Source organism: Pseudomicrostroma glucosiphilum, assembly GCF_003144135.1.
Source record: "Pseudomicrostroma glucosiphilum strain MCA 4718 unplaced genomic scaffold BCV69scaffold_7, whole genome shotgun sequence".
Classification (NCBI taxonomy): domain Eukaryota; kingdom Fungi; phylum Basidiomycota; class Exobasidiomycetes; order Microstromatales; family Microstromataceae; genus Microstroma; species Microstroma glucosiphilum.
Window position 1 is genome coordinate 530,064 of NW_020289919.1, and position 23,111 is coordinate 553,174.

At 56.6% G+C, this 23,111-nt stretch overlaps 8 protein-coding genes across 8 annotated transcripts; 3 read left to right on the plus strand and 5 right to left on the minus strand.

Moving 5' to 3' along the window:
* Positions 1 to 235: 235 nt before the first annotated feature.
* On the plus strand, positions 236 to 1,617 carry BCV69DRAFT_282938 (mitochondrial inner membrane protein). The gene is made up of 5 exons (XM_025492530.1): positions 236 to 633; positions 892 to 936; positions 1,046 to 1,114; positions 1,243 to 1,254; positions 1,347 to 1,617. The coding sequence occupies exons 1-5, from the start codon at positions 267 to 269 to the stop codon at positions 1,391 to 1,393; spliced, it is 540 nt and encodes a 179-aa protein (XP_025347877.1). The 5' UTR covers positions 236 to 266; the 3' UTR covers positions 1,394 to 1,617.
* Positions 1,618 to 2,400: 783 nt separating this feature from the next.
* On the minus strand, positions 2,401 to 8,648 carry BCV69DRAFT_248968 (Not1-domain-containing protein; the record flags this gene model as incomplete). The annotated part of the gene is made up of 2 exons (XM_025490318.1): positions 2,401 to 8,290; positions 8,365 to 8,648. The coding sequence occupies 2 exons, from the start codon at positions 8,646 to 8,648 to the stop codon at positions 2,401 to 2,403; spliced, it is 6,174 nt and encodes a 2,057-aa protein (XP_025347878.1).
* Positions 8,649 to 10,215: 1,567 nt separating this feature from the next.
* BCV69DRAFT_197417 (hypothetical protein) lies at positions 10,216 to 11,350 on the plus strand. Its single transcript, XM_025489652.1, has one exon. The coding sequence runs from the start codon at positions 10,297 to 10,299 to the stop codon at positions 11,104 to 11,106; it is 810 nt and encodes a 269-aa protein (XP_025347879.1). The 5' UTR covers positions 10,216 to 10,296; the 3' UTR covers positions 11,107 to 11,350.
* BCV69DRAFT_197416 (hypothetical protein) lies at positions 11,351 to 12,371 on the minus strand. Its single transcript, XM_025489651.1, has 5 exons — positions 12,191 to 12,371; positions 12,067 to 12,117; positions 11,960 to 11,968; positions 11,813 to 11,877; positions 11,351 to 11,705 (listed from the first exon to the last, which is right to left on the minus strand). The coding sequence occupies exons 1-5, from the start codon at positions 12,281 to 12,283 to the stop codon at positions 11,453 to 11,455; spliced, it is 471 nt and encodes a 156-aa protein (XP_025347880.1). The 5' UTR covers positions 12,284 to 12,371; the 3' UTR covers positions 11,351 to 11,452.
* On the minus strand, positions 12,193 to 15,020 carry BCV69DRAFT_282942 (acyl-CoA N-acyltransferase). The gene is made up of 3 exons (XM_025492531.1): positions 14,536 to 15,020; positions 14,257 to 14,441; positions 12,193 to 14,181 (listed from the first exon to the last, which is right to left on the minus strand). The coding sequence occupies exons 1-3, from the start codon at positions 14,536 to 14,538 to the stop codon at positions 12,480 to 12,482; spliced, it is 1,890 nt and encodes a 629-aa protein (XP_025347881.1). The 5' UTR covers positions 14,539 to 15,020; the 3' UTR covers positions 12,193 to 12,479.
* A 1,030-nt stretch (positions 15,021 to 16,050) lies between these two features.
* BCV69DRAFT_197459 (hypothetical protein) lies at positions 16,051 to 18,027 on the minus strand. Its single transcript, XM_025489653.1, has 2 exons — positions 17,495 to 18,027; positions 16,051 to 17,385 (listed from the first exon to the last, which is right to left on the minus strand). Exons 1-2 carry the CDS (start codon positions 17,910 to 17,912, stop codon positions 16,154 to 16,156), a joined length of 1,650 nt encoding a protein of 549 aa, XP_025347882.1. The 5' UTR covers positions 17,913 to 18,027; the 3' UTR covers positions 16,051 to 16,153.
* Positions 18,028 to 19,431: 1,404 nt separating this feature from the next.
* Positions 19,432 to 21,202, plus strand: BCV69DRAFT_282945 (hypothetical protein). The gene is made up of 2 exons (XM_025492532.1): positions 19,432 to 19,857; positions 19,942 to 21,202. The coding sequence occupies exons 1-2, from the start codon at positions 19,546 to 19,548 to the stop codon at positions 20,761 to 20,763; spliced, it is 1,134 nt and encodes a 377-aa protein (XP_025347883.1). The 5' UTR covers positions 19,432 to 19,545; the 3' UTR covers positions 20,764 to 21,202.
* On the minus strand, positions 20,633 to 22,955 carry BCV69DRAFT_312675 (hypothetical protein). Its single transcript, XM_025494954.1, has 4 exons — positions 22,684 to 22,955; positions 22,157 to 22,560; positions 21,307 to 22,075; positions 20,633 to 21,233 (listed from the first exon to the last, which is right to left on the minus strand). The coding sequence occupies exons 1-4, from the start codon at positions 22,913 to 22,915 to the stop codon at positions 20,866 to 20,868; spliced, it is 1,773 nt and encodes a 590-aa protein (XP_025347884.1). The 5' UTR covers positions 22,916 to 22,955; the 3' UTR covers positions 20,633 to 20,865.
* Positions 22,956 to 23,111: the final 156 nt, after the last annotated feature.

Sequence of the window (23,111 nt, forward strand, 5' to 3'; positions counted from 1 at the left end):
AGTGCTGGGCGAGCGGATAGGAACGGGAGCAAGTGAATTCCGGGTCGGCAAGGATGCGCGCGCGTCTGAAGCGAGGCGAGGCAGCCACGAGCCACCCACCCACCCACCCGGCTGCCGCCCGTCTCCAGCCGCCGTCGTCGCTCCAAGCCGGGGAAGCACGGCGCTGCTGCTGCTGCTGATCAATCGCAGGGACGAGCTACCAACCATTCACCATCACCTCTCTCCTCTCCTACGCATACACACCCACACTCCCGCGCTAACACACCATGGCCTCCCTCCGTACTGCTTCTCTCCTCCCTATGAGGTTCGCCTCGACCTCCTCTGCCTCCTCCTCCTCCGGCTCTGCCTCGCACTTGCAGCCCCACCTACTGCGTCGCGCCTTTAGCACTTCCCGCTCTCTCCCCGCTTCCCACCCTGCCGCAACGGCTTCCAAGTCCTATATTCAAGGAACAGTTAATGAGCCTACCACTTTCCCACCTCCTTCTCCTTCCCATGGTCATTATCATTGGATGTTCGAAAGGGCTATCAGCGTTGCCCTGTTGCCCATTACGGCAGCAGCAGTTGCCAAGCATGGAGCTAGTGGATTGGTGGACGCTTCGCTTGGATTGACATTGGTGATTCATAGCCACATGGGTGAGTGAGAGGGCAGAGGGAGAGAACAGATCGCTAGGCAGCAGAAGGCATGGAAGAAAGATGGCAGGGTGCGATGAAGAGTGGGCATTGCAATTGAAGCATTGCAGGGAGGGGTACAATTGAAGCTAGTGCCGGCAGAAATGGGGGGTTCGCTGCGATGTCAGCCCTTGTCGCTGCCATTACATATCTTCATGTCTCAAGGGATGGTCGCTCATACTCAACTAAAATTTCCACACCTCTCCACCCCTGGTCTCGTAGGCTTCGACTGTGCTCTCCAAGATTACCTGCACGAGCGCAAGTTCCGTGAGTACCTCGGCTCTGCCGTGGACCAAGACGAGGTAGTAGAAGAAGCTGCAACTGACCTTTTCTTTCCTCGCACACACTCCTGCCTTACTATCATCTCTTTCAATAGCCATCATGGGTAAGATTGCTCCTTGGGCACTCAGGGCAGCTAGCGTTGGTACTCTGTACGGCTTGTACGGTGAGTAGCGTAGGCGAAGCATCGCACCGCATCAGGATGGCAGGCAGACAGTAGCTGGAGGTGCACCAAGCGCATATACTGACCGTTTACACCATTTCTCTTATGTATTCCCCTTTGCGACGACTCAGAGCTCCAAACAAGTGAGTCATGATTGCTCTCAATCAAGCTGCCTTCTCTCTAATGACGAGATCTGACCACTAATCTACCCGCTCTCCCACTGCCGCTCCCATAGACGATGTCGGTCTCTCTGAGCTCATCGCTAGGGTCTGGACTGCCTAAGGGGTCGCTCTAGTGCTAGTGCGTGACGGGACTTGGGTCCTTGGGGAAATTGGGTGCCGGGCAGCAGACGGAGGCTACAGCTAGTCTATCCTTGCAGAGTGGGACAGGCCGGGGAAACAACGAGCAGCAGCCCTGTCTCTCCTCTTTCTCACCTGTAGCTCACCAATTGATTCATCTTCTTGGTCCAAACTGCCTCGTCCTCCGTACATTGTCGTATACTGTCCCTCGTCCGCGTCTGCCCGTCTGCCGTCTGCTTGCCTGCCTCTCTCCCCCTTTCTTCCTCGCACCTCTTTCGGATGCATGGCACTGAGACGTAGTCTACACAGACGCCCCTCTTCTCATAACTCAATTGTAGGTGTAAGAACAGAGAGGGGACGTGGGTGGGTGCGCGTAGTCTACAAGAGTAGACTAGACTAGAGGTGCACACACAAGTCTTGAGGTCTAAAGTCCTAAGAGCATTGGACATTGGACATTGGACATTGGACATTACGTTGCGATTTGATCGAAAGAAGAGAAGTGAGAATGTAAAAAGGAACAGAGGAGAAGAAGAGAGATGAAAGAAAGAAAGAACAAGACGAGGGAAAGGAATAGAAGCAAGAAAGAAAAGGAAAGGAAAGATGGGGAAGCACTGGCTAGGTGCAGTCTGGTTTTTACGCAAAAAGGTAAAGCTTCTAGATATGACGTGGGACCAGGACTAGAGTCGGGAATTGGATGGATGAGGGACTGATGGTACTGACTGACTGACTGACTGACTGACTGACTGACTGACTGATAACGAGATAGAGAGTGAGTGAGTGAGGAAAACAGAATTTCGAAAGCGTTCGTTCGTAGTTACATTTCCCGTCCCTCCTTTTGCCATGATCTTTCCCGTAATCAACGAGCCTCTCTCTTCCATCCCTCTCTGTTCCGCTTCACAGAGGAGGTACTTGCATCTAGCCTGGGACTCGTCTCCCGCCGATCCTGATCCACTTTCCGCTGCATCTGCCCACAACACCTTATCAGCCTCGCTACTGCTGGGCCACTCCAGGCGTCTGCGGCTGCTGTCCAGCTGGTGAAGCAGCTGCACCATCGGCACCTGCCTCACCTCCCTGAAGTGCGGCACCGCCATTGCTGCTGTTTCCAAGACCAGCCCGAATGTGATCGAGAAGTCTCTCAATCTCCATTGGGATGCCGGCAGGGAGGACATATCGTCGGTTCCTGAGCATCTCAAAGGTGGTGCAGAGGACTCCCCATGGGTGAGGACGATTGACGATGACCCTCTCCAGGAGCACCCTCAGAATCTGGCCCTTGACTTCCTCGCTGTCCGTCTTGGCCAGGAGGAAGAGGATGGCGTAGCTAAAGTAAGCAGAGTGACTGCTGGGGAATCGTAGCTGGTTGGCACAGGCAGTCAGGATGTAGAAACGTCCCTCTGGGTCGAGATCCTTCATGCATGCTTGGAGGATGTCCAGCGTGGCGTCTGCTTCCGAGCCGGTGAGAAGGTTGCTTGCCTTTTCAAGGCTTGACACGGCCGACGTCATGACCAGAGAATTGATCAGAGGGATGTTGTACCTCGGCTCAAACGAAGGCTGTTCCACCTCAGCCGCGCCTGGCAGCAGGAGCGCCGTCTTGAGAGAGCCTAGGAAGGGGGATCCGGACGGCCTCGTCTGCAGGAAAGCCTCCAAGGCCTGCTTGAAGCCTTGCCCACCTTGGGACAGAGCAGCCGAGTAATCGGAAAGCAGTAGTGGAGCATTCTGAATCTCTGGCAATTGATCCATCTTGAGATTTTGAGCAAAGGGGTCAGGCAACCTACGATCGCGAGGGAAAGCGCTGAGGACGAGGTTCCTCATCTGGATGCACGACTCGGGCACCAGATCGCACAGGCTGTGGTGGTATGCTGCCAGGAACTCGGGGAAGTCATGCAAGAGTACCAGGAAGATACGCAGCGTACCTCGGTACAAGCTCCTTGACGTCTCTTGCAGCTCAGCGTTTCGCAAGAAGGGAGCGAGGAAACGGAGCAGGGAGCAGAAGAGACGATGGAAGGCCGGCCACCCGTGCTGACGGTTGGACAGCAGCTTAGACATGAACAGCCTGTGGGACATCAGGCTCATCCACGAGAAGGTGAATGAGGGGAAGAATGATGGCTGAAGCGTATTAAGGGTGTTGCTGATGGCCAGAAGAGTCTGGAAGTACGTCGTCTGCAAGCTGCCCTCGACTGACTGCAAGTCGTGAAGCAACGTCGAGAACAAGCGGAAGAAGGGCTTCTGCTGGAAGTGAGGACCGAGCTCCTCGTGAGACTGGGCCAGCACCAAGACCACGATAGATAAGATTTTGGTCAGATAGTGAACCTTGGCTTGCTCGTGATTAGCTCCAGAGGGATCTGCATGGTACTTGATCATGAGTACAATCATCTTGGAGAAGGCATCAACAGGTGAGAAGATACCAGTCGCCAGGGAGCCACCTGCAGCCTTCTGCTTGATGTAGCTGTCGACACCGACTTCGGTACACACTCGGAAGAACATCGAAGAGATCTCCTCGCCCTTAAGGATGCCCTGCGACTGCAGCTGGGTCACAAAGTCGATGAAGGACTTCTCGGCATTGGGCGAGTGCTGGTACAGGCGTACCCACTCGGCAAAGCAGAAGGCGAGCTGCTCCCTCAGACCACTGTTGGCAAGGTCAGCTTTGCTCTTACTGAGACCACCACCCTTGAGCTCCTCGATGAACTGCGTGGCAGCAGGGGTGGCTTTGTCTTGCTGGACCGCCCTGTCGAGCGCTTCTGTGACATTCGCCAGCTGGCCGCGAGTGGCGACTGCAGGCTCCCGCAGACACTCCAGGGCCAGTTTGGCGGCAAAGTCGATCATCGACGGCTTCCAGTCCCTCACGATAAACTTGGCCAGCTGCACATCGGTCTGAGTAATGTTCATCAGACCAGCGCGAATCAGGCTGACAGAGACAGGCACATTGAACTTGCGCTCGTCTTCAGCATATACCAGCCAGTCTGTGACCTCCCGAGCGACCTTCAACGAGACTTCGCACAACCTCTCGAGGAGGATGACGTAGACGTCTCGAGCCAAGGCCGTCTGGCTCTTGAACAGGAGCTGGACTACCTTTTGAGAGAAGGCCATAGCAGCCTCGTCACGGTTGCCTGATTGCGAAGCGATGACAGGAACCTGTCGAACAACGTCCCTCAGTTCATGGCCCTGGGGTAGACTTGTGATCGACTCGTCCGGTCCGGCCTGGGAGAGCAGACGCTCGATCTCTAAAACGCATTGGCCGAACTTCTCCATGCTCTGTTGCGCAGTCAGCATCACACCTTGGCTGCCATCGATTGCATATTCGTGAGCAGGTCCAAGTGACAGGGCAGCGACCGATGTGGGCGCGCCAGCGAGGTTTCCAGTAGGGGCTCGTTCTTCCTCAGGATCTCCTGGTGTGTGCGTGCGGGTGAAGTTGCCAAAGTCCTGGTAGACGCGAAGCTGCTGAGACTGTAGACCTTCTGGCTGGAGACGTAGGCCATCAGGGAGGCTGGAGACATACTGAGAAAGGGTAAGAGCTCCGGCGTCCCAGAAAAAGCCACGACTGCGTTGCCGGTGGTCACGCCGTGCCCCATAGGCAGGAGCGAGACCCTCGTCGACCTCTGGCATGGCCTTGTCCATGGCTGCCTTCTCGATGACGGAGCAAGCAAGCTCGAGGTTATCCTGCATGATACCAGCCAAGGCCTGCTCAGGCAAAGTCTGCTCGTTGAAGCCACCCTGAAGGAACAGGGCTTTGGCGTGGTTGACCATGCTCATCCTCAAAGGCTCTTTGCAGGTGACCAGGGCCAGGCTGCCCGCGAGATTGGCAGCCATCTGGTGCGCTGCCTCCCTCATCTTGAGCTCATCGCCTTCCATGGCAAAGTCCTTGGTCACCAGCTCACGCGTGGAGATAGAGGCAATTGTGACCGAGCGCTCTACAACGGGAGCGATAATCTCGCGAATGGCTCGGTCGATGGCAGCATGGACGAAGCGCTTGTACTGGCTGTTCTGGAATAAAGTGAGCTGAGGGTTGATCTGAACATAGTGAGGTAAGTTCTGCAGCATGTTCGCCAGAGACTCTGCATATGCATTGGCAGCTGCAGCAGACACTGCCGAGGGTGGTACTCCAGGGGCGATGCCGGCTCCAGGCTGGGACCCGGCTTGTTGCTGCTGAGGTGCTCCGGGAAGCTGGCCAGGGCCAGAGCCGCTGCGGCGCTGCTGGTCTTGAACAGACTGCGCCGCGATGTTTGCCAGCCCAAGTCGCTCCATCTCGCCAGTAGGGACTCCTGCAATGGCCTGTTGCTGCTGCTGGACTCCTGGGCCGTGCGCTGCTTGGGGCGGCATCAGCTCACGCGAGCGGATGATGGAAGAGGGCTGGATATCTTTGAGGTCGACTCCCAAGCTCTTGCAGAGAACTTCGATCTCGAAGCGCAAGTTGAGCTTGAGCTCCGGAAGTTGGTAAAGCTCTGCAAGCACTCGGAGCACTGCATTGAGCCATGGATTAGGCAGCTTGAACACTCGCGACTTGGCGCATTGCTCTAGCACCTTGGCGACAAAGGGAACGGCAACGATGAGTCTGCCAGAGTCGTACCCTTCGAGGAGTAAAGTCTTGAAATCGAAATTCTTGAATCGAATAGGCTTGTCACGTGCAAGAGTAATGAGACCAAGCCAAGACCCAACATTCTGCAAAGCCTTTCGGGAATGAAGAGTGGTAAATGCAGCTTCTGAGTTGATGAGTCGCTGCGAGAGCGCAAGTGTCTCGCGAAGAACATGGGCATCTAGATTGGCATCCGCTACTGCCTCTAGAAAGCGAAGGTAAAGACCATGGAAATTTGGTTCAAGCTGGCATCGCTCTAGGGTGAGGTAGTGGGCGAACCAGGCGTAGATGCTTGGCGTGAGGACACCTTTGATCTCGGCCAACTTGCTGTCCAAATTGGAGGGGGACAGATTGTTGATTGCAAACAGCACCTTGTCCGAGACTGCCTCATTTGGCTCAGTCTGTTCCTCGCTACCGCCGTCAGGGATTGGACCAGGCTTAATCGCAGTGAAGTGTTGCCGAGCTGTTTCCGCTTCTTCCGCTCCGGCCACTTTGTTCGTCACAAGAGTGCCCGACTCGATCGCTCTTTGGCCGACCTCGCTCTGAGCAGCGCGTTCGAGCACTGCAGCGATTTCCTGATTGGGAGGCAGGGCCTGCAAAGCTTGCGCAAGCTGTGGCCACTCCTGCAGTCTGCTCTGGAAGCGGGTCAGCGACTCGAGACCGAACTCGAACATCGGGGACCCCGGGGGACTCCTGAGCGCATCTAGACAGCCTCGAATGGCAATGCCCAGGGGCACATAGTCGATCAGTGAGTGCTGAATAAGATCACCGAAGAGATGTGCAGTGAGCTTGAGCTCGGTAGGAGGATAGCTTCTGATCCACCTCTGCTCATCGAAGAGCGTGTGCACCATGCAAGCGAAGAGCTCATTGTCCCTGGGTGCCTCCGAAGCCTTCAGCTGCTGCAAGATCCTGACTACGTCCTCTACGCTCAAATCTTGCTTGTACATCCTTCCAAAGGTCTCGTCGCACTCATCGTGCATCTCTGGCGCGAACTGAGCCACCTCCATGAGAGGCTCCTGGCTGCTAGATGTACGAATGGGCAGCAGGCGAGGGTGCAGCTGTAGAGCCAGATTGCGGACCATCTTGAACGCTTCGATGTCTTCAGCGGACATACTTTCTCCATGAGACCGCATCCTGCGGAGGAAAGTAGCGACCACCTGAACGGAGGGAGCAACGAAATTTTGGGGCTGTTGCTGGGACGGGTCTTGCTCCTGCAAGGCCAACTCTTCCCTCAACTTCTCTCCCAAGAAGTCTAATGTGGCCCTCATGAACGTGGCGCGGTGTTCCAGAATCATCCGATCGATCCACAAGTCGGCATTAAGCACTTCGCGTCTCGAGGCCAGAGCTGCGACTTCCAAAGCGAAGGCGAATGGCTTCTGGGGTTCAGCACGTACTTCGAGCAATTCCGGTAGCGCCTTCAGATCCTGAGCAATATCCACGATCCGAGTGATGTGACCTGGGTTTGCGAGGTAGCTTCTAACCAGAGCTTGCAAGATGAAGTTGCGGTTGGTCTGATAGGCAATGTAGAAGACGAGCTGGTGACCAGGAGCGCTGGCAAAGAACATGCCGAGAAGTCGCTGAGCGAGTTCTACGTGAATGCCGGTCCAAGGCTCGGGGATCTGTAAAAGACTTATGAGGAGGAGTTCTGGGCTCTCCTTGACGAAACGCTCCAGGAGCTGAGTCACGCCGTGTCGAATTTCGGGCTGCTCTTCAGATGAGAGCAGGATGAGAGTCTCGGTCAGGTCAAGAGAGTTCCACGTACTGCCTTCTGCCGCTGCAGCCAGCTGTCTGACTGTGGCACTGGCTTGCGCAACGTCTTGGGAGGTCACGATACGTCGTCCTGGCAGGGCTGAGAAGGAGAATGTATCGGCGTCAAGGGCCAGCAGGCCAGCGAGGATGCTGGTTTGTAGACTCTTGTGCGTCCACGGTCCCCACAGTCCGGCGACGGCTGGTGAGGTGGAAGCCTCGTGTGGAGCTGCAAGTAGTGCCGCTGCCAGACCTTCCATACGAGTGCCTGGGGGAAGCTTGAAGCCCTCGAGATCGTCCATCGATCTCACCGCCCTGGGCCATGAGATGGGCTGGCGAAGGGTCGATAGACCACGCACAAGAGCGGTCCAATTTGTCACACCTTCCGACCCAAGGTCGTCTTGCGGAACAAGTAAAAGTCCGGCGAATAGGTGAGCTACCGAACGCTCGTCAGGCGGAGAAGAGTCGGTGACGCCAAACCTTGCGAACAGTGCACGGACGACCTCTGCAGAGGGCAGGGCGTTCGGTCCCAAATCAGCCAGGAAAGCTGGAAGACTCTTGTTGATCCTGTGACAATTGAGTGCGACGTGACAGAGTCAGATTGTAGTCCCTTCCTTTCTAAAATCATTCGATCTACTCACCTCAGGTTACCCAACGCATCTACGAACGCTCTCGAGAAGCCTTCAGGTCCCACGCGCTCTACCGCCGTCGCCACGAGCGCTCTTCTCTGTGATCGGCCCAAGACGGGAGCTTCGTTGCCATCGCCATCCGCAAGCAGCTGCTGCAAGAACAAGCTGAGCTGACCAGGATTGATGGAGCTACCGCTTAAGCCAGGCGGTTGCCGGAGAGCGTTCAAGGCCGCGCCTAGCACTCCCGAGCCCCCCTCTGGCGGAGGGGTAGTGTGCGGCCCATTCGGCCCATTCATCATTACTGCCGCCCAATCAGCGGCGAGCCTGTTGCTTCGCTCAGAACCTGCGTCTTGGCGGCAGAAGGCGAAGAAGTAGACGAGGCTCTCGAATTGGTCGAGGCCTGCCTGCTGGAGAAGCGAGATTAGGTCCTGAAGAGAGAGACCTTGCGAGGTAGAGTCGCTGCTTGTATCGATGGCCTGTTTAAATCGCGATGCAGTCTCGGTAGATTGTGACCCTGCTTTGAGCAGAAAGTGGATGAGGCGGCGGTGGAGGGTGGTATTGTTAGATTGTAAAGATGAGTTTCCTGAGACGATCCGCAGAAGATTCCTGATGACTTCGAGCTCGACAGCTGGACCGAATGCTTTGCAGTGCTGATAGAGAGAATGCAGGGTTAGCGAGGGACTCGATGATAGGCTCGCGCCTAATGCCATATCGCACTCACACTTTGTAATTCTTGCCAGGTATCCAATAAATTCTCTTCACTGACTGATGCAAGGAGGAAATTGACTTGTACTTTGACCGTCTGGATTGAGGGTTCGTCACTGGGAAGAGAGACGTGCGGTTGCGCAGGAGCAGGGGTCCTCTGTGACTGGGGAGGCTGCTGCTGCTGCTGTCTGCCCTTTTGATCTCCTTCTTTCTGACGCTGCTGACGTAGTAGAGTCGAGAAGCCAGCAGGTCGAGCAATACCACCCTTTCCTTGTTGAATCCTTTGTTCAGTCGTCTCGGAAACGTTACAGGCAAGGAGATGCCTACGTTGGGATGGCTGAATGGCTTACTGATGTATGAGGTAGGTGGGGAGTGACCTTTGAGGTAGAGCCGAGTATGTGGAGAGACCAACAATGACAGAAGCAGAGCGGAAGAGTCTTCAGATCTAAACTTGAGAAGAGGGCGAGGAGGGAAAAGGGCAGTCGTGGTGTCAGTGAGTGAATGACACCATGCAAAGGTAACAGCCAGCGCGTGGTCCTCACCGTGTACTCGTACAAAGCGAATGAGTCAAGGCGATGAGAAGAGCAAGGTTGTGTTCACACTGATGCTCCTGGTATATTGCTTGAGGGAAGGTGTGATGTGTTTCGCGACACCAGCGTTCTGCCTCGAGTGAGCAGATCAGATCAAAGGCTCCGCAAGAGGTGGACGGCGATGTGTCCCTGAAGCGAAAGAGGATGCCGCACTACTGAGCTACAGCGACGCTCCCCCTCCGCCGGAAGAGAGGATGCAGCTGGAGGACCTGGCGCGAAGGGCAGCGAGCGAAAGAGGAGGACGAGGAGCCGCTGGGTGGATGAAGGCGACTGTGCTGATGCGAGGGTCCGGTCCAAGCGAAGGAGGAGTCGGTATGGCAGTCGTGGTCGCGGTGAGGTGAGGTGAGGCGAGGTGAGGAGCGACGAGGTACGGGCCGAAGAAGAGCAGTCAGTCGAGTGAGATCATCCACGCCCGCCTTGGCCCGACTGACGCCCGTGGGCTGAGCTGGTCCAAGGCGCCAGGCGGAGCGACAACGCGCGGCCGCAATTCCAGGATCGGAACCACGCCCCCACCTGATCCCTGCGCCCCGTGCAGCAGACTACCGCCGGAGAAATATCCTCGGCTCGACGATACCGGGAAGATCAAGCCCACGCAGGGCATCACCATCATACAAGGTCACACGCTGGCAAGGAATACCCCCGGCCCGTCATGGCATCAGCTTCGTCGTCTTCCTCCATTCATCGTCCACGGCTACATCCTGCAATCGGCCCATTCTTACTCCTCACCGTCCTCACCTCCCTCGCCTTCAATCGAGCCACCCTCGCAAGACAATTGGGAGAGGATCAGCGTCGGCACCTTGTCCAGATCAATCTCTTGCAGGATGAGCTGCGAAAGCTCACGCCTCTAGCTCCTGCTACTGGGAGATCCTCATCATGGTCTTCGTGGCTTTGGCGCAGCAAGAGCCCGACACCGGCTGCTCCACAAGAGCGCAACGCAGCGGAAGAAGAGTCTCTTGCTCGGAAATGCCTCGCAGTGGGTCTCGATCCGCAACGGCTTGGTATCTCTCCGCAGCACATCCCTAACCTCTCATCTGGAGCTGACGGGAACAATGTCACATGGTCCGAGGCCCTCTTCGGCAAAGGCACCTGGGGAAAGATGAAGACGAGCTTAGTCGAAGCTGGCGCGGCCTTGAGGGCATCAGTCGGGGCAGGCGCTGGGGACAAAGTCAGCGAGACGCCCACAGTGGGAGCAGGCGAAGCAGCAAAGGAACAAGACGAATATGAAGCGGCGTTCCTCCAATATACCCAAAGGCTCGAGGAGGAGGAACGCAGCAAGACGCAAGCACCTTCTCTTCAGGACCACTCACCACAATACCAGACCCCACCTACGCAACCTCGGACGTATCCCAGCGAAAGTGCTCCTGCCGCCTTGGACAACGGCGCTCCTGATAGCAAAAGCTTGACTGGTAACCATGCTGAGTCTGATCAAGTGGCCGCCCGCAGGCGGTTCATCGTCTAGAGTGGACTATCCGCCAATTTGGCCTCCAAGCCACACCTTCGTTCGTTAGTAGATACCGTGGCGTCGGCGTATGCACAACACAGACTTTGGAACCAAATCGTCCTCTGTGCTCGTCGACATTCTCCCGCAATCTCGTCTTTTGTCTGTGTGAGGAGGTTCAACGAGCTAGCTGCGCTCGACTGCTGTGCCTGGCGATGTGACTGTTGAATTGTCAGGACCCGGCGAAAGCTCAATTCGGCCGTTCCATTCGTTCTGGGTGTCCGATTCAGCGACAAGCTACACGAGCTCAATCGACTGTTTCAGAGAATCCTACGCTTTTTGTTCTCTATGGCCACACGTCTGGGCTTTACTCCATCCCGGCACCCTTCTTGCCTCGACTTGGACCTCCTTTCCTTTTCCCTGCCTTCCCATCATCATCATCTCCTCTCTCCCTCTTTCCAGATTTGATCTTCGTAGGGGAGGCTCTAGTCTTCGTCCCGCTCTCATCGATGCTAACGCCACGTTGCTTGGCAAGCTTCTTCAGCTCAGCAATGACCTTTCTGTTGATCACAGATTGGAAGAAGACTTTAGGGGAGCAGTCGTTGGCTTGGTGCCATTGCCTTTGAAAAGAAAGGCAAGACAGGGAGTGAAGAAAGCGATCGGAGATCGATCAGGTATCAGTGGTTGGGACAACGAAGGAGAGGCCTGCAACCGGGAAAGTACTCACTGTGGCCCGGGTAGAAGACGGATGGCTGCGCGATTGTCGTACATCCACTGTAGCATCTCTTGTATCTGGGTGTGGAGCAAGTGAGAGGGAAGGTGGAAGACGGTCAGATGTCTTCACCTCATAATTCATTCGTACTACAACTCTCACCAACATCTGCTGCTTAGCGTGGGCGTCAATGAAGGGGAAGGGAGAATGAGACCGCTTCTTCATCAGAGCGAGTCGGATCAGCGCTCTCTAATGATGGCAATACTCACGTCCTGCTCTTCACCCCAACGAACCTTGAATACCGTGCCCTCTTCTTCAGCCTACAGGAGCAGACATGAGGGACTTCAGTCTCACCTCTGATCTGGCATCACTCATGACTCAACAATTTCTCACATTGGTCCTCATCGTTTTGGGAGGCATATCAGAGTGTTCTAGGAGATCCTGCGTGAGCTGTGATATCTTGTAGGAAGCTGACAACAATGACATGTGTGGGTGTAGATATGTGACATGAATCCTCCTGTCCCTGTTTCCAACTTTTCCCTTCCTACTTCGCCCTTGTTCTACCCCTTGTCCGCAACCGTCACAACAAAAGTGCCCTGTGCCTGACCGGGATTTAGATTGCCGAGTCTTCTGCGGAAGAACGGTAGAAGGGGCTGCAAGTGGAGTACGCATCGACATTAGACTAGACAAAGACGTACGAGGTGTCCAGCACAGGTCTCTTGATCTTCCGCCGCAGGACTGCCTCCTTGACTGCTTCCTGAGTGATGAGGATGACTGGACCCGGCCCTGTTGACGTGCTAGCAGTTGAGCTCGCACCTGCTGCTTCTCCTCCCACGCCTGCATTCATAGTCGAGCTGCCTTCTGCAACTTCTGCTCCCTCGGGTTTCTCATCGCCACCCTCATACACTCCTTTGGGCACTTTTGCCAACCTCATCTTCAGCAGGCCCAACTCAGACAGTGCAAATGCCGTGTCCTCAACCCTCAGATTGGTCGCCTGGGCAATCCGTTCCAGCGTCGTGCAGAGAGCAAACGGCGAGCTGGAAGGCTTGTCGAGTTGAAGAGCCGGGTGAGGAGGGGCGTCCGCAACGTTGGCAGTCTTTGCAAGTGAAGGCGTAGAGTGGCGGGCACGGCGGTCCGGACCAGTCCGCAGAGGCGGCGGAGCAGGGAGACCTTCCTTGCTTTGCTCCTTGTTTGCTTCACCTTCTCCTGCCTCGTTTTCGCCCTCGCCCTGCCCATCGACTCCCCGTGCCGCTGCCCCTCTTTTGGGTGGGCTGCCAAATGCAGCAAGGAACTTGCTAGCCAACGCGGGCGGGAGGTCTTTTCCGAAGCCGAGATTGGCTCTCTTCGCCTTCTTGAGCTCCACCCTCTCTTCCTCGGTCAGGTCGCTGTCCTTGGCATTGAGGAGGTCTGTCCCTATCAGGTCGGGTCGTGGTCCGTCTGACAGACCAAGTAGAATGGATCGGACGTGGACCACGGCCCGCTGCTGCGCCTTGGATACCATCGGACTCAGGTTTGCTGAAGGGGAGGAGGCCGCTGCTGCTGCTTTGGTTGGCGAGGCGGCGGCATTGGCAAGGAGCTTACTATTCACCGACCCATCCTCCTCGTTGAAGGCCAGAGCCAGGGCTCGTAGCACTACGGCGGACCAGAAGGAGACGTAGCCCTTGAAGCCTAGCTCGGACAGAGGCCGTTCCGGAGTACCCACGATGGCCGCCTTGGCAGAGAGATAATAGCTCAGCTCGATCATCAGGGTCCCAAAGCCCTTCTTCTGGAAGGGCGGAAAGGTGATAATGCAAGCGAGGTTGTACTCATCATAGCTCAGTTTCTCCTTGGAAAAGAAGCCCAAGACGTAGTCGAAGTTAGCTGTGCTATCCGTGACAACGTAGAAGAGGAACGGCTCGACGTCAAAGTAGATCGTCTTGTGATCAATGAAGAGCTTCCCAAAGAGGCTCAGATTCTGGGCGTAGAGCTTCTCCTTCGCCCCGTCCACCTCCCAGATGGTATGAGACCCTCTCTGATAGACTTTCCGCCCCGGGGGATGGGTGTGCTGACAGTCCTTCTTGTGTGCATACCAGCCGGCATAGGTACGCATGTACTTGAGGCAACCTTCGCAGATCCATAATGCCGGAAATTTGGGCTTCTGCTGGGCTCCTTCCGACGGAGGGGGAGTCAGATGAGAGCCGGTCTCGAGCGGACCGATAGCAGGCGATGCGGCTGACTTGGACGCAGTGCCATTCTGACGGCCGCGATGCTTGTAAGACGAAGACGAAGACGCCCGAGCATTGCCGTTCGTGACTGTTGTGGAGAGAGAGGAGCTGCCGTGATCATCTTCCAGAGGGTATGGGCTGTGATACCACGTCTTGATGTCGTAGTCTCCAAAGTAGACTCTGTTTGAAGAGAAAGCGTAGTTTGGTCAGACGTCTGGACTACTTTTGTCCGTGAGCTTGTCCTCCTGTGCTCACCGATCTATATTTCTGGGAAGGGTCTGTCTATCATCTCCTGCCCTCCGTTTGGCCCCGCCATATCCTTGTTCAGCTGCCGTGGTGGAGGAGTGGGCAGAAGGACTAGTCTGTCGGCTCGTACTGGGCGAGTCAAGATCACTCTCCGCCTCTGCCCTGAGTGTGCTCAGGCGGGCATCCTCTGCTTGCTGGTAGCGCATCGCAGAGCATTGGACACGATGGCCGAAGGTGTTAGCCGGATATTTCTGCAGCGCCGCTACTGTCTCATCTCCTCTTACTCACCATTGCTGCCTCGTCCAGTCTTGGTCGCTTCTTCACTGCCGCCGTTGCATCTAGCAAGGCTTCATTCCCTGCCCACGGCCGGCCTTCCGATGAGCCCGTCTCTGCCATGAGCGCAGACCGCTGCAGAGCGCCCTGGGTAGATCCCGCAGGACCAGACATCTCCTCGTCCTCTGCCCCTCCTTTATTCAGAGACTCATCTACTTGCTCTGGTTCGTGCGAAGCTGGAGATCTTCGTAGCCTTGTGTCTGACGGATGAGAAGCATCGGGAGAAGCTCGGGGGCTTCTGCTTCCGCTATGAGAGCGTTCTGTGCTGCCGCTACTCCCGCTGCCGCTGCCACTGCTGCTCGAGACCTCTGCGAGTCTTGAGGAAGGATGGAAAGTAGTGTGCAGTGTCTCGCTGACTCGACGAAGAGGAGCAGACAAGGTCCGCTCCATGCTCTTTTGGACGAGAAGGCGGTGAGCAGTATGGAGGGCGTAGGTTTGGTAGCGGCAGGAAATCAGGAAGGAGCGCCCATTCCGCACGCTGCACGGCGGCAGAAACGCCAAAAGTGGACCCAGCCGCGATACCCCCCTCAACGAAAGGTTGAACCCACATCACGTCTGGTCCAACGATTATCGAAGAGTATCTGTACTATTACCGGAAACAAAAGTCCAAGCCAAGGCCAGCTATCGAAGAAGACTATCGCAGAACAGAAAGAACTAGGGGGAGTATTACACCACGGCTACAAGTCTGACAATGGGGAGACGAAATACGAAGGAGCAGTCCCGACTGCCGTGAGCAGAGCAGAGCAAAGCAGTCCAGAGTGCCGTCGGGGTATTTGTTCAAAGGAAGCAGTGAGCAGAAGACGAGGCGTAGTGAGTGCTCCGTGGGCCATTGTTGGCGTATATTGAAGACCGAAGGTGCGGCAGCAATGAGCAGGGAAGCAAGCGAGCAATACAGCAAGCATTCGATGCCGTCTTGCGGATCGAGCTTGGCGCTTGTGGCTCTCTAGTGTCCGAAGGGAATCATCTCGCCTGATCGAGAGCTGCTACCGTAGTGCTCGGCAGCGTGGAGAGAATGATGGCGGTGGTGATGATGCTGGCTTGATGACCCTTCCCCTCGAAGACCAGTGGTGAGCACGGAAGAAGATGAGGAAACAGAGTGCGCTCCGACGCTGGACCTGTTGTCGGCCTTGTCAATGACGAGTTCGTCGTCGCGCAAGGTACCCCTCAACTTCTTGGCTTGCGCCTTTGCCCAAGCCTCGGGAGTCTGGTTGACCCTCTTCTTGAAGCAGCGGTGCAAGTGCCAGTGGCTGACTCCAAGATCCTCGGCGATGTACTTGAGGCCCTTGCCCTTGACAGCTTTGCCTTTGCCGCCATCGAGAACACCTTGCAGGAGTCGCTCCTTGACCTTGGCGATGAGGATCTCTTGACGAGCTTCGTGAGGGTCGCCGCCGCGAACGTCAGGCTTGCATCTCTTACAGGCTCGGTAGCCAAGAGCATTGGCTTCAGCCGGAGAGTTGACGAAGCAGATGTTCTCGCGGACAGGGCGTCGAGATGGACAGGTCGTTCGGCAGAAGATCTGATTGTCAGGTGAGATGGGAAGGGTGGTGAAGGGGGTCAGTGATCAGTCCCCGTCTCATTGGCCGTGTCGTCTGCTCACCTTGGTGGAAAGTACGCAGTAAAAGAACGAGGCAGAAGCTCGAGGGTCTCGGTTCTGGACTGCCAACCATTTTGCCTCTTCGGTGGCGTAGGTGCCATTGACTCGAGCGTGGTATCGAGCTGCAGCGGCACCGCCGTCTCCTACCTCGGAGTCGCCGGGGCTGTGGGCATGCACAGAGGATGACGAGCCATCGTAAGAAGCGTGTCCATGCTCAGACTGCCAGTCGTGCCCATGCGTGTTGACACCAGAGTCTATGCCATTGGGTCGCAGACGAGGGGCCCTAGCGGAGAGCGGAGGTCGTCCGAGGGTGGTTTGGGGAGGCGAAAAGTTGAAGATGTGTCCACCGCTGCTGCCATTGTTCTGCTGCTGGTGCTCATGGTGTAGGTGGAGATCGGCATTGATATGCTGACCGGAGCCAGCAGAAGGTCGACCGAGGTTGGGGAACTGATCAATGGTATTGATATTACCACCGGAATTGAGGTTGGGCATGGCCATGTCCTGGTATAGCCAAGAGAACCCTGCTGACCTTGGAATGGCTCGACTGTTGGTAACGCCGGAGAGCACTGTGCGAGGAGTTGGGGGCAGCATTCCGTTGGCGCAGCCGCCGGAGCGAAACAACGCGGGACTAGCGTGGCCACCCAGAAGAGTGCCATTGCCGTTCGCAGCATTGCCGTCGAGCAGCTTCTGCGAGGCCGAGTGGAGGACGAGCGAGTTGGAGCCCAGGCCTTCCCAGGAGGAAGACTCAACGTGTAGGGACGAGTGAACGTGGTTGCTTCCACTACCTGCCAAAGACTTGAGGACAGCCTCGCTTGAGGGCGTGGGCAAGCCGGTCCATGAGGTAGTCTGGACGTTCCAATCGGTATGGTGGTTTGTCGCTGAACCGCTACCATCGATGATGTTGCCGAAGCGACTGCTGCCCGAGTAGTAGCTATGCTGGCCGTCGTTGCCGTTGCTCCCCGAGCTGGTGAAGAGGGAAGGGGTGATGGGCGAGGCATCAAGCGTCTCACGCTTGAAGGGCGTGAAGGCTGAGAAGCGAGCTGAAGGCAGACCATTGGACTTCGTACCAAAGAACATTGTGGTCGTTGGGCTCCATGAGAAGTTGTTGCCTCCCGTGTTGAAAGGGTTTCCTGCTCCTCCCAGGCCGCTTGTGGAGTGGCTGTCGAGGAAGTTGGATGGGCTTCTCAGAGAAAGGAGGTTGACTGGCGATGCTAAGAAGATGTGTGTAGATGGAGATGGAGTGCTGAGTCAGTAAGTGTATCCAAGCTTGAACCGCGTACCGCGTGACCATATATGCATGATGGCTGCGAGTGTACTCACTAGCTGGTGGTGCCGAGGCAGAAGGTCCAGTCTTCATCGAGCGCAGCTCTGTAGCTGCTGAGTCGGTGCGGCCTGAGGCTCTGATGTTGGGCGATCCAGACTTGGTTGACGCTGGGGACCCTCGACTTTCTGGTCGTGGAGCAGAGCTGTAGCCCGGCAAAGATGGACCAGCGGAGTGTCGACCTTCTGCAAGACTGGTAGCACTGTGTGCGCTGGCTGAAGGTGACGAGAGGGTTGCGATAGTCACCAGGGATTCCTCGCTGCTGCCAACTTCCTTCAGTGCCATGCTGCACGAGTTGTTGGAAACTCGATCGTAAGAGTAGACTGCGCTGCTCGCCTGATCCAGGCCAGGCTGTTGCTGAGCAGAGGCAGGGATCTCGGTAACAGTCATCACTGGGGAAGGACCAGAGTCTGCCATTTCCGAAACGCTGCGGGTTGGGAATGCGGCAGCAGGCGTCGGTCGGGTGGATGGGCGTAGATACGACAAAGGGGTACGCTACCAAGCGGAAGTCGTGGCTGCAGTCGATAGGGCGAGGATTTGCAGGGAGGTGCAGGATGCTGGTAGCAGTGGTGGGAGGATTGTGGGCAAAGAGTCATGGGCGTCGGTTGTTATAGCACAAGAGATGGTGGAGAGGATCAAGGACGACGATGGCCACGGGTGCGTCTGATTTGCTGGCTGCTGCAGAGCAAAGGGGCAAAGGTGATTTCTCGTCAGGCACACAGGGCGCGGGGGCAAAGGGCTACGGAGACGCGGCGGCGCCCACCTCCGCCGCCCTTGCGCCAGGCGGACCCCCCACGGCAGAACAGATAGCACAACCTCGTAGCAACCAGCCAGGGCAACCCACCCAACCAATACGGTTCCTCCCGACGCGCAGTGCGGTCATCCCTCAGCAGTCGTGGCCAGGACCTGGGCGGAGCTACGGACAGCAAGGGTAAGGGGTAGCCCAGCAGGCAGGTGAGATGCCCGAGTGGCTCCCCAGGAAGAGACACAGGGGTCGAGGGCGTGGGGAAACGTTTTCGACGAGCGAGCAGCCCTGAATCCAGGTCGACCACTCATGGTTCACAGGCTGCACAAAATCTCGTGCCTTGCTTCCCTTACGACCGAGAAGATGGTGCTGGGGCAGCTGGACCTGCATTGCTCAGATACATGTCCTCTTCCACCAAGGCACGTTTCTGGTCAGCTGCTCGCGATCTCGGATGGCGCTCTTGTAGGGATCTTTCTCAAAGCAGATTGTTCACGTTGCTCCCTGAGCTCGGAATTGGTGTGTCACAAGTGGCAGGCTGGGCCTCGCAGTGGGGGAATACATTAATCACTAAAGAGCAGTCGACTGGTTCAGAGCGCTGTTCACGTCCACAGCATCCCCGCTGTGTTCTGACTACGATGATGTGTGCCTCTAAGGGCGCTGCCGCCCTGCCGTCCGTTGTGTCCGCCAGTGACCTGGTCTCGCATCATCTGTATGGTCGCCGGAGCCCGGCCCCCGCCACTGAGTCGCGTGGACGTGGTGTCAGCCAAAGGACCGAGAAGCCGAAGTAGGCTGACGGCTTACGCCACTCTCGAGTTGTCGAAGAAGCAAAGCTGCGAGGTGGCCCAGTATTGCGGCCAGCAAGCTCCTGGAAGGTCGTAGCGAGACTGTGATAATGCAGCCTCAAGAGCAGCAGCCGTGCCACTGCATCGCCGATGGGGGCGGGAATATCGCAATGGCAAAGCGCTGCGCGGTAGCAACGGACCTACGGATGCTAAGAGACTGGATGAGCATGGTCGCACTGATCAAGCACGATGTCAGCTCCAATCCCACCTGTCTTGCCTCGTGTCCATCATCGCACCCGTGGGGTCGTATCCCTCGTCTCCTTGGCCGAGCTGCAGCAACAGCCACGGGCCGACCACGGCTGCTTCCGTCTGGCGGAAAAACAAATTTCTAGACGCTGCTCCTCCTCACCTCGCATCTGTCACACTCCTTCTCACGACTGTAGCAGCAACCCCTTTGCAGAGATTGCTCTCAGCTCCCCTCTGTCCGGCAGCAACGAGTTTTCTCCCGCTGCCTTTGTCCATGATGTCAGACGCGGCACCTTCCGGTGGCCTCGCAGCCTATACCGAGTCCGCCCTGCGCTCCGCCTCCTCCTCTTCCAAAGACAAGGGCAAAGGCAAAGGTCGAGGCAAGGACCGCAATGGCCGCTCCTCTGATCGTAGACCCAGCTCAAAGAGTACATACAAGAAGGGCGCCAAGTCCAAGCTCGAGTTCGATGAAAAGGCGAGACAGGAGTACTTGACTGGCTTCCACAAGAGGAAGTTGCAGAGGATTGAGATTGCTCAGAAGAAGAGGGAGGAGGAGGCCAAGGAAGAGAGAAAGAGGAATAGGAGAGAGGTAAGTAAGGATGTAGGAGAGACTGTGACCGGGAGGAAAGAAAGGCAGCTGACCAGCTCCACCCCTCGACCACGCCTGCTGTAGACGCAAGAAGCCCGCAAAGAAAGGGCGGCAGAGAATGTAGCTGCCGAGCGGAGAGCATATGGAGGTGACGAGGGCGAGGATGAGGACGAGGAAGACGGAGAAGAGGATGGCGAAGAGGGCAAAAACGAAGGCGGGGATGCTGGTGATGTACCGGTCTCGTACGAGACACCGGAGCATCAAACGACAGTAGTCATCTCCGAGTGGGATCCAAATGCGCCGGAAGACGAGCAGCCCGCCAGCCTACCAAGTGCATCGAAGAAGCCCAGCAGAGCTGGACGCAACCCAAAGCCGCGAGTATCCGACTTCCTCACAGAAGCCCTCCCACCGAGTTCAAAGAGGATGGAGAAGAAGATCAAGTCCTCCTCTTCGAAGAGCAGTAGCGCTCTTGCAGGGCCCTCTTCATCAGTAGCGGGCGGAAGCTCCAAGCAACGCTCCACAGGTCTCGCAGCACGCAAATCGAAACTCACCCCTCCCTCAGCCTCTGCCATCTCCTCTCTCCTCACCGAGCCTCTCGCCTCGCACGATTCCCGTTCCCAACCTGAGCTCGCTGCCTCGACCCCGAGCACTACACTCTCCAGAGAAGAACGGGACCAGGGCCTTACCCACCTCTCCTCTGCCGCGGAGCGTCAGGCGGTCAAGGATGCAATCAAGGCTTCGAAACCTTTCCGATACGAAGGCAAGATGGAGAGGGCAAAGAAACGAGTGGAGCTAAAGGCGAGGAATGAAAAATTCAAGGCGGAGAGGATCGAGAAGCTCAAGAGGGGCGGAGGACGTGGTGGTTCAAAGGGAGGGAAGAGGGGGAAGCCCAAGGGAAAGAAGTGAGATGGCCAACAGGAGACAATTGTGAGGCGGCATGAGACGATGTACTTGTACAATAAGATGAGATGACTTGATTGCATATACAATGGAAGCACGACTGCCTCGTCAGGCATCTTGCCAATCCAAAGTCCCCAGCAGAGCAGTCTTGCTCGGTAGCCTGCCCATTCCAGGACTGAGAATCGTGACTCGCTTCCTAGCAGTGTCAATGGCTCCAACATGGATCCAGCCGCGTACAGTGCCCCTAGCAACCTCCTTTTCACCCACTTCATCATCTCCAACTTCATTCTTCCACACCTCTGAGTCCTTTTGACCCTTGCCGCCGCCGCCGCCCGGTGGCTCGATCAAAGCGAGGACAGAGTTCAGAAGCAAGGACTGATCTGCTTGCGAGTTGACCGGGTCCAGCTTGTGAAGTGTCGAGGCGGAGAGAGCTCGTGAGGAGCCAATTGGGAGCGCAGAGGAGGGTGCAACAGTTTCTGTGTTGGACGGACGATCAGAAACGGTCAACAGCTGAGCACTACAGGCCAGCACGACGACGTCTGCGCTCACCTTGTCCTACACGATAGACCTCCAAGAGGTCCAGAGGTATCGTTTGACTGTAAGGGTTCAGATGACTCAGTCCGCCTAGAGGCTCGTCCATGCCGGGAACCTTGGGCTTCTCGCTCTCACTACCATTCACATTGCTATCTGCGTCTGCAATTGCTTGCGCTCCCTTCTTGTCTCCTGCCGTGTTCCCACCATAGAAGTACGACTTGATCTGCGCATTCCGCAGGCGGGTCTTGTACGTATCGTCTAGCTCCACGACTCCGCCGCTTTTCGGGAGTTTCAACACAGTAGGCCTCGACCCTGCGCCTTCAGGCTGCGATGAGAAATATTTTGTTAGGTCGATGGTGACCTTTTCTTGCCCGAGGACGAGGATCATGTCGATGTGGAAAGCTTTGACGATCTCCTTGACCAGGCTGTACTTTCCACGCGCATCCTGCGTACCAGTGGCCATTGTGTCCACCACAAGGCCGCTCATGCGAGCTTTCATGTCTCTACACATACGGCGTTCAACCAAGCGACCCAGACGTTGCAGAATGGATAGGGCGTGTTCGTCAGACCCTTCTCCGGAAGGTCCTGCGGGGCGGAAGTGCTCGCGACCGAGCCAGAGAGAGATTGAGGAGGATGTGCTAGCAGATGCGACTCCGGGCGGCAGTGATCCTGAGATGGGAGTTGTGATACCATAGGGAAGAGCAGGCGTTGCAGACGTAAGACTGGCCTTGGGAAGAGGAGAGAGAGGGTGTGCAGAAAGGGTACACGGCAGAGGCGGAGCTCCCTGTGAAGCGGTCAAAGGAAGACAGAGGGATACGTGAGAAAGCTCTCCGCCAGGGTCCGCTCTGACTCTGCTACGACTCACTGCCGAAGGGTCCAGGTTGACAAGCATCGGCCACCATCCGGTCACCTCGCTTGCCTCCACCTCCCCAGGAACCTTTTTGCCTTCTTCTACCTCCTCATACCCGGTAGAGGTCGTAGCTGGGGATCTGAGTGCATAATTGCAGAGCAGCTTTGCCAGACTTGTCTTTCCCGAAGATTCCGGACCCAGGATGAGGATGCGAGGGCCCTGCGCCTCGGGTCTGTACACGTCTGCATCTTGGTCCTCGCTCTCAGAGGACAGGCGGAGGTCGTGGATCAACTGAGGGGCAGTACGGATGTGCTGCCTTGCTTGTGCCCGAGCTTTCTCTAGATGAAGGTGGAGGGTGGTATATGAAGAGAAAGTGGGCGAGGGCTCAAGCGAGAGATATGCTGCAGAAGGTGGAGGAACTGAGACGGGCGAGACGGAATGATGGCGATTGCGAGTGAGTATGTCATCGTCATCCGGAAGCTCGACACGCAAGAGGTTGCTCAACACCACTTCACGCTCGCTACCAGCTCTACACTGCTCACCGATTTCTATTGTGCATCCTTTCCAGGAGCATATACATCCCTTGGCCTCGTCTCCGAATGTGTACCACTTGTCTTCTCTGGGCAAGAGCTCAGCACCGAAGATCTCTGCATCGCCTGTGTCGGGCACGAGTCTGATGGCCAATCTCTCGCCTGCCTCGAGCTCGAAGCGATACTCTGACCTGGGAGGCAGTGTCTCGAAGTGCGACGAGGATGACTGGGACGACATGGTCATCGCAATCACACGGCCAGTCAGCGGCCCGAGAATTTGCAAGGCACAGAGGATGGATCTTCTTCGGAAGTGGATCAGATCAGATCAGATCAGGTCCGAAGGAACTGCCCCGTCGCGGGTGGCTGGCGTTGCAGCTGCGCGGAGAGCAACAGTCGCATGGCGGCACGCACAAGCCTCAGCCAAAGACCGGACGGACACA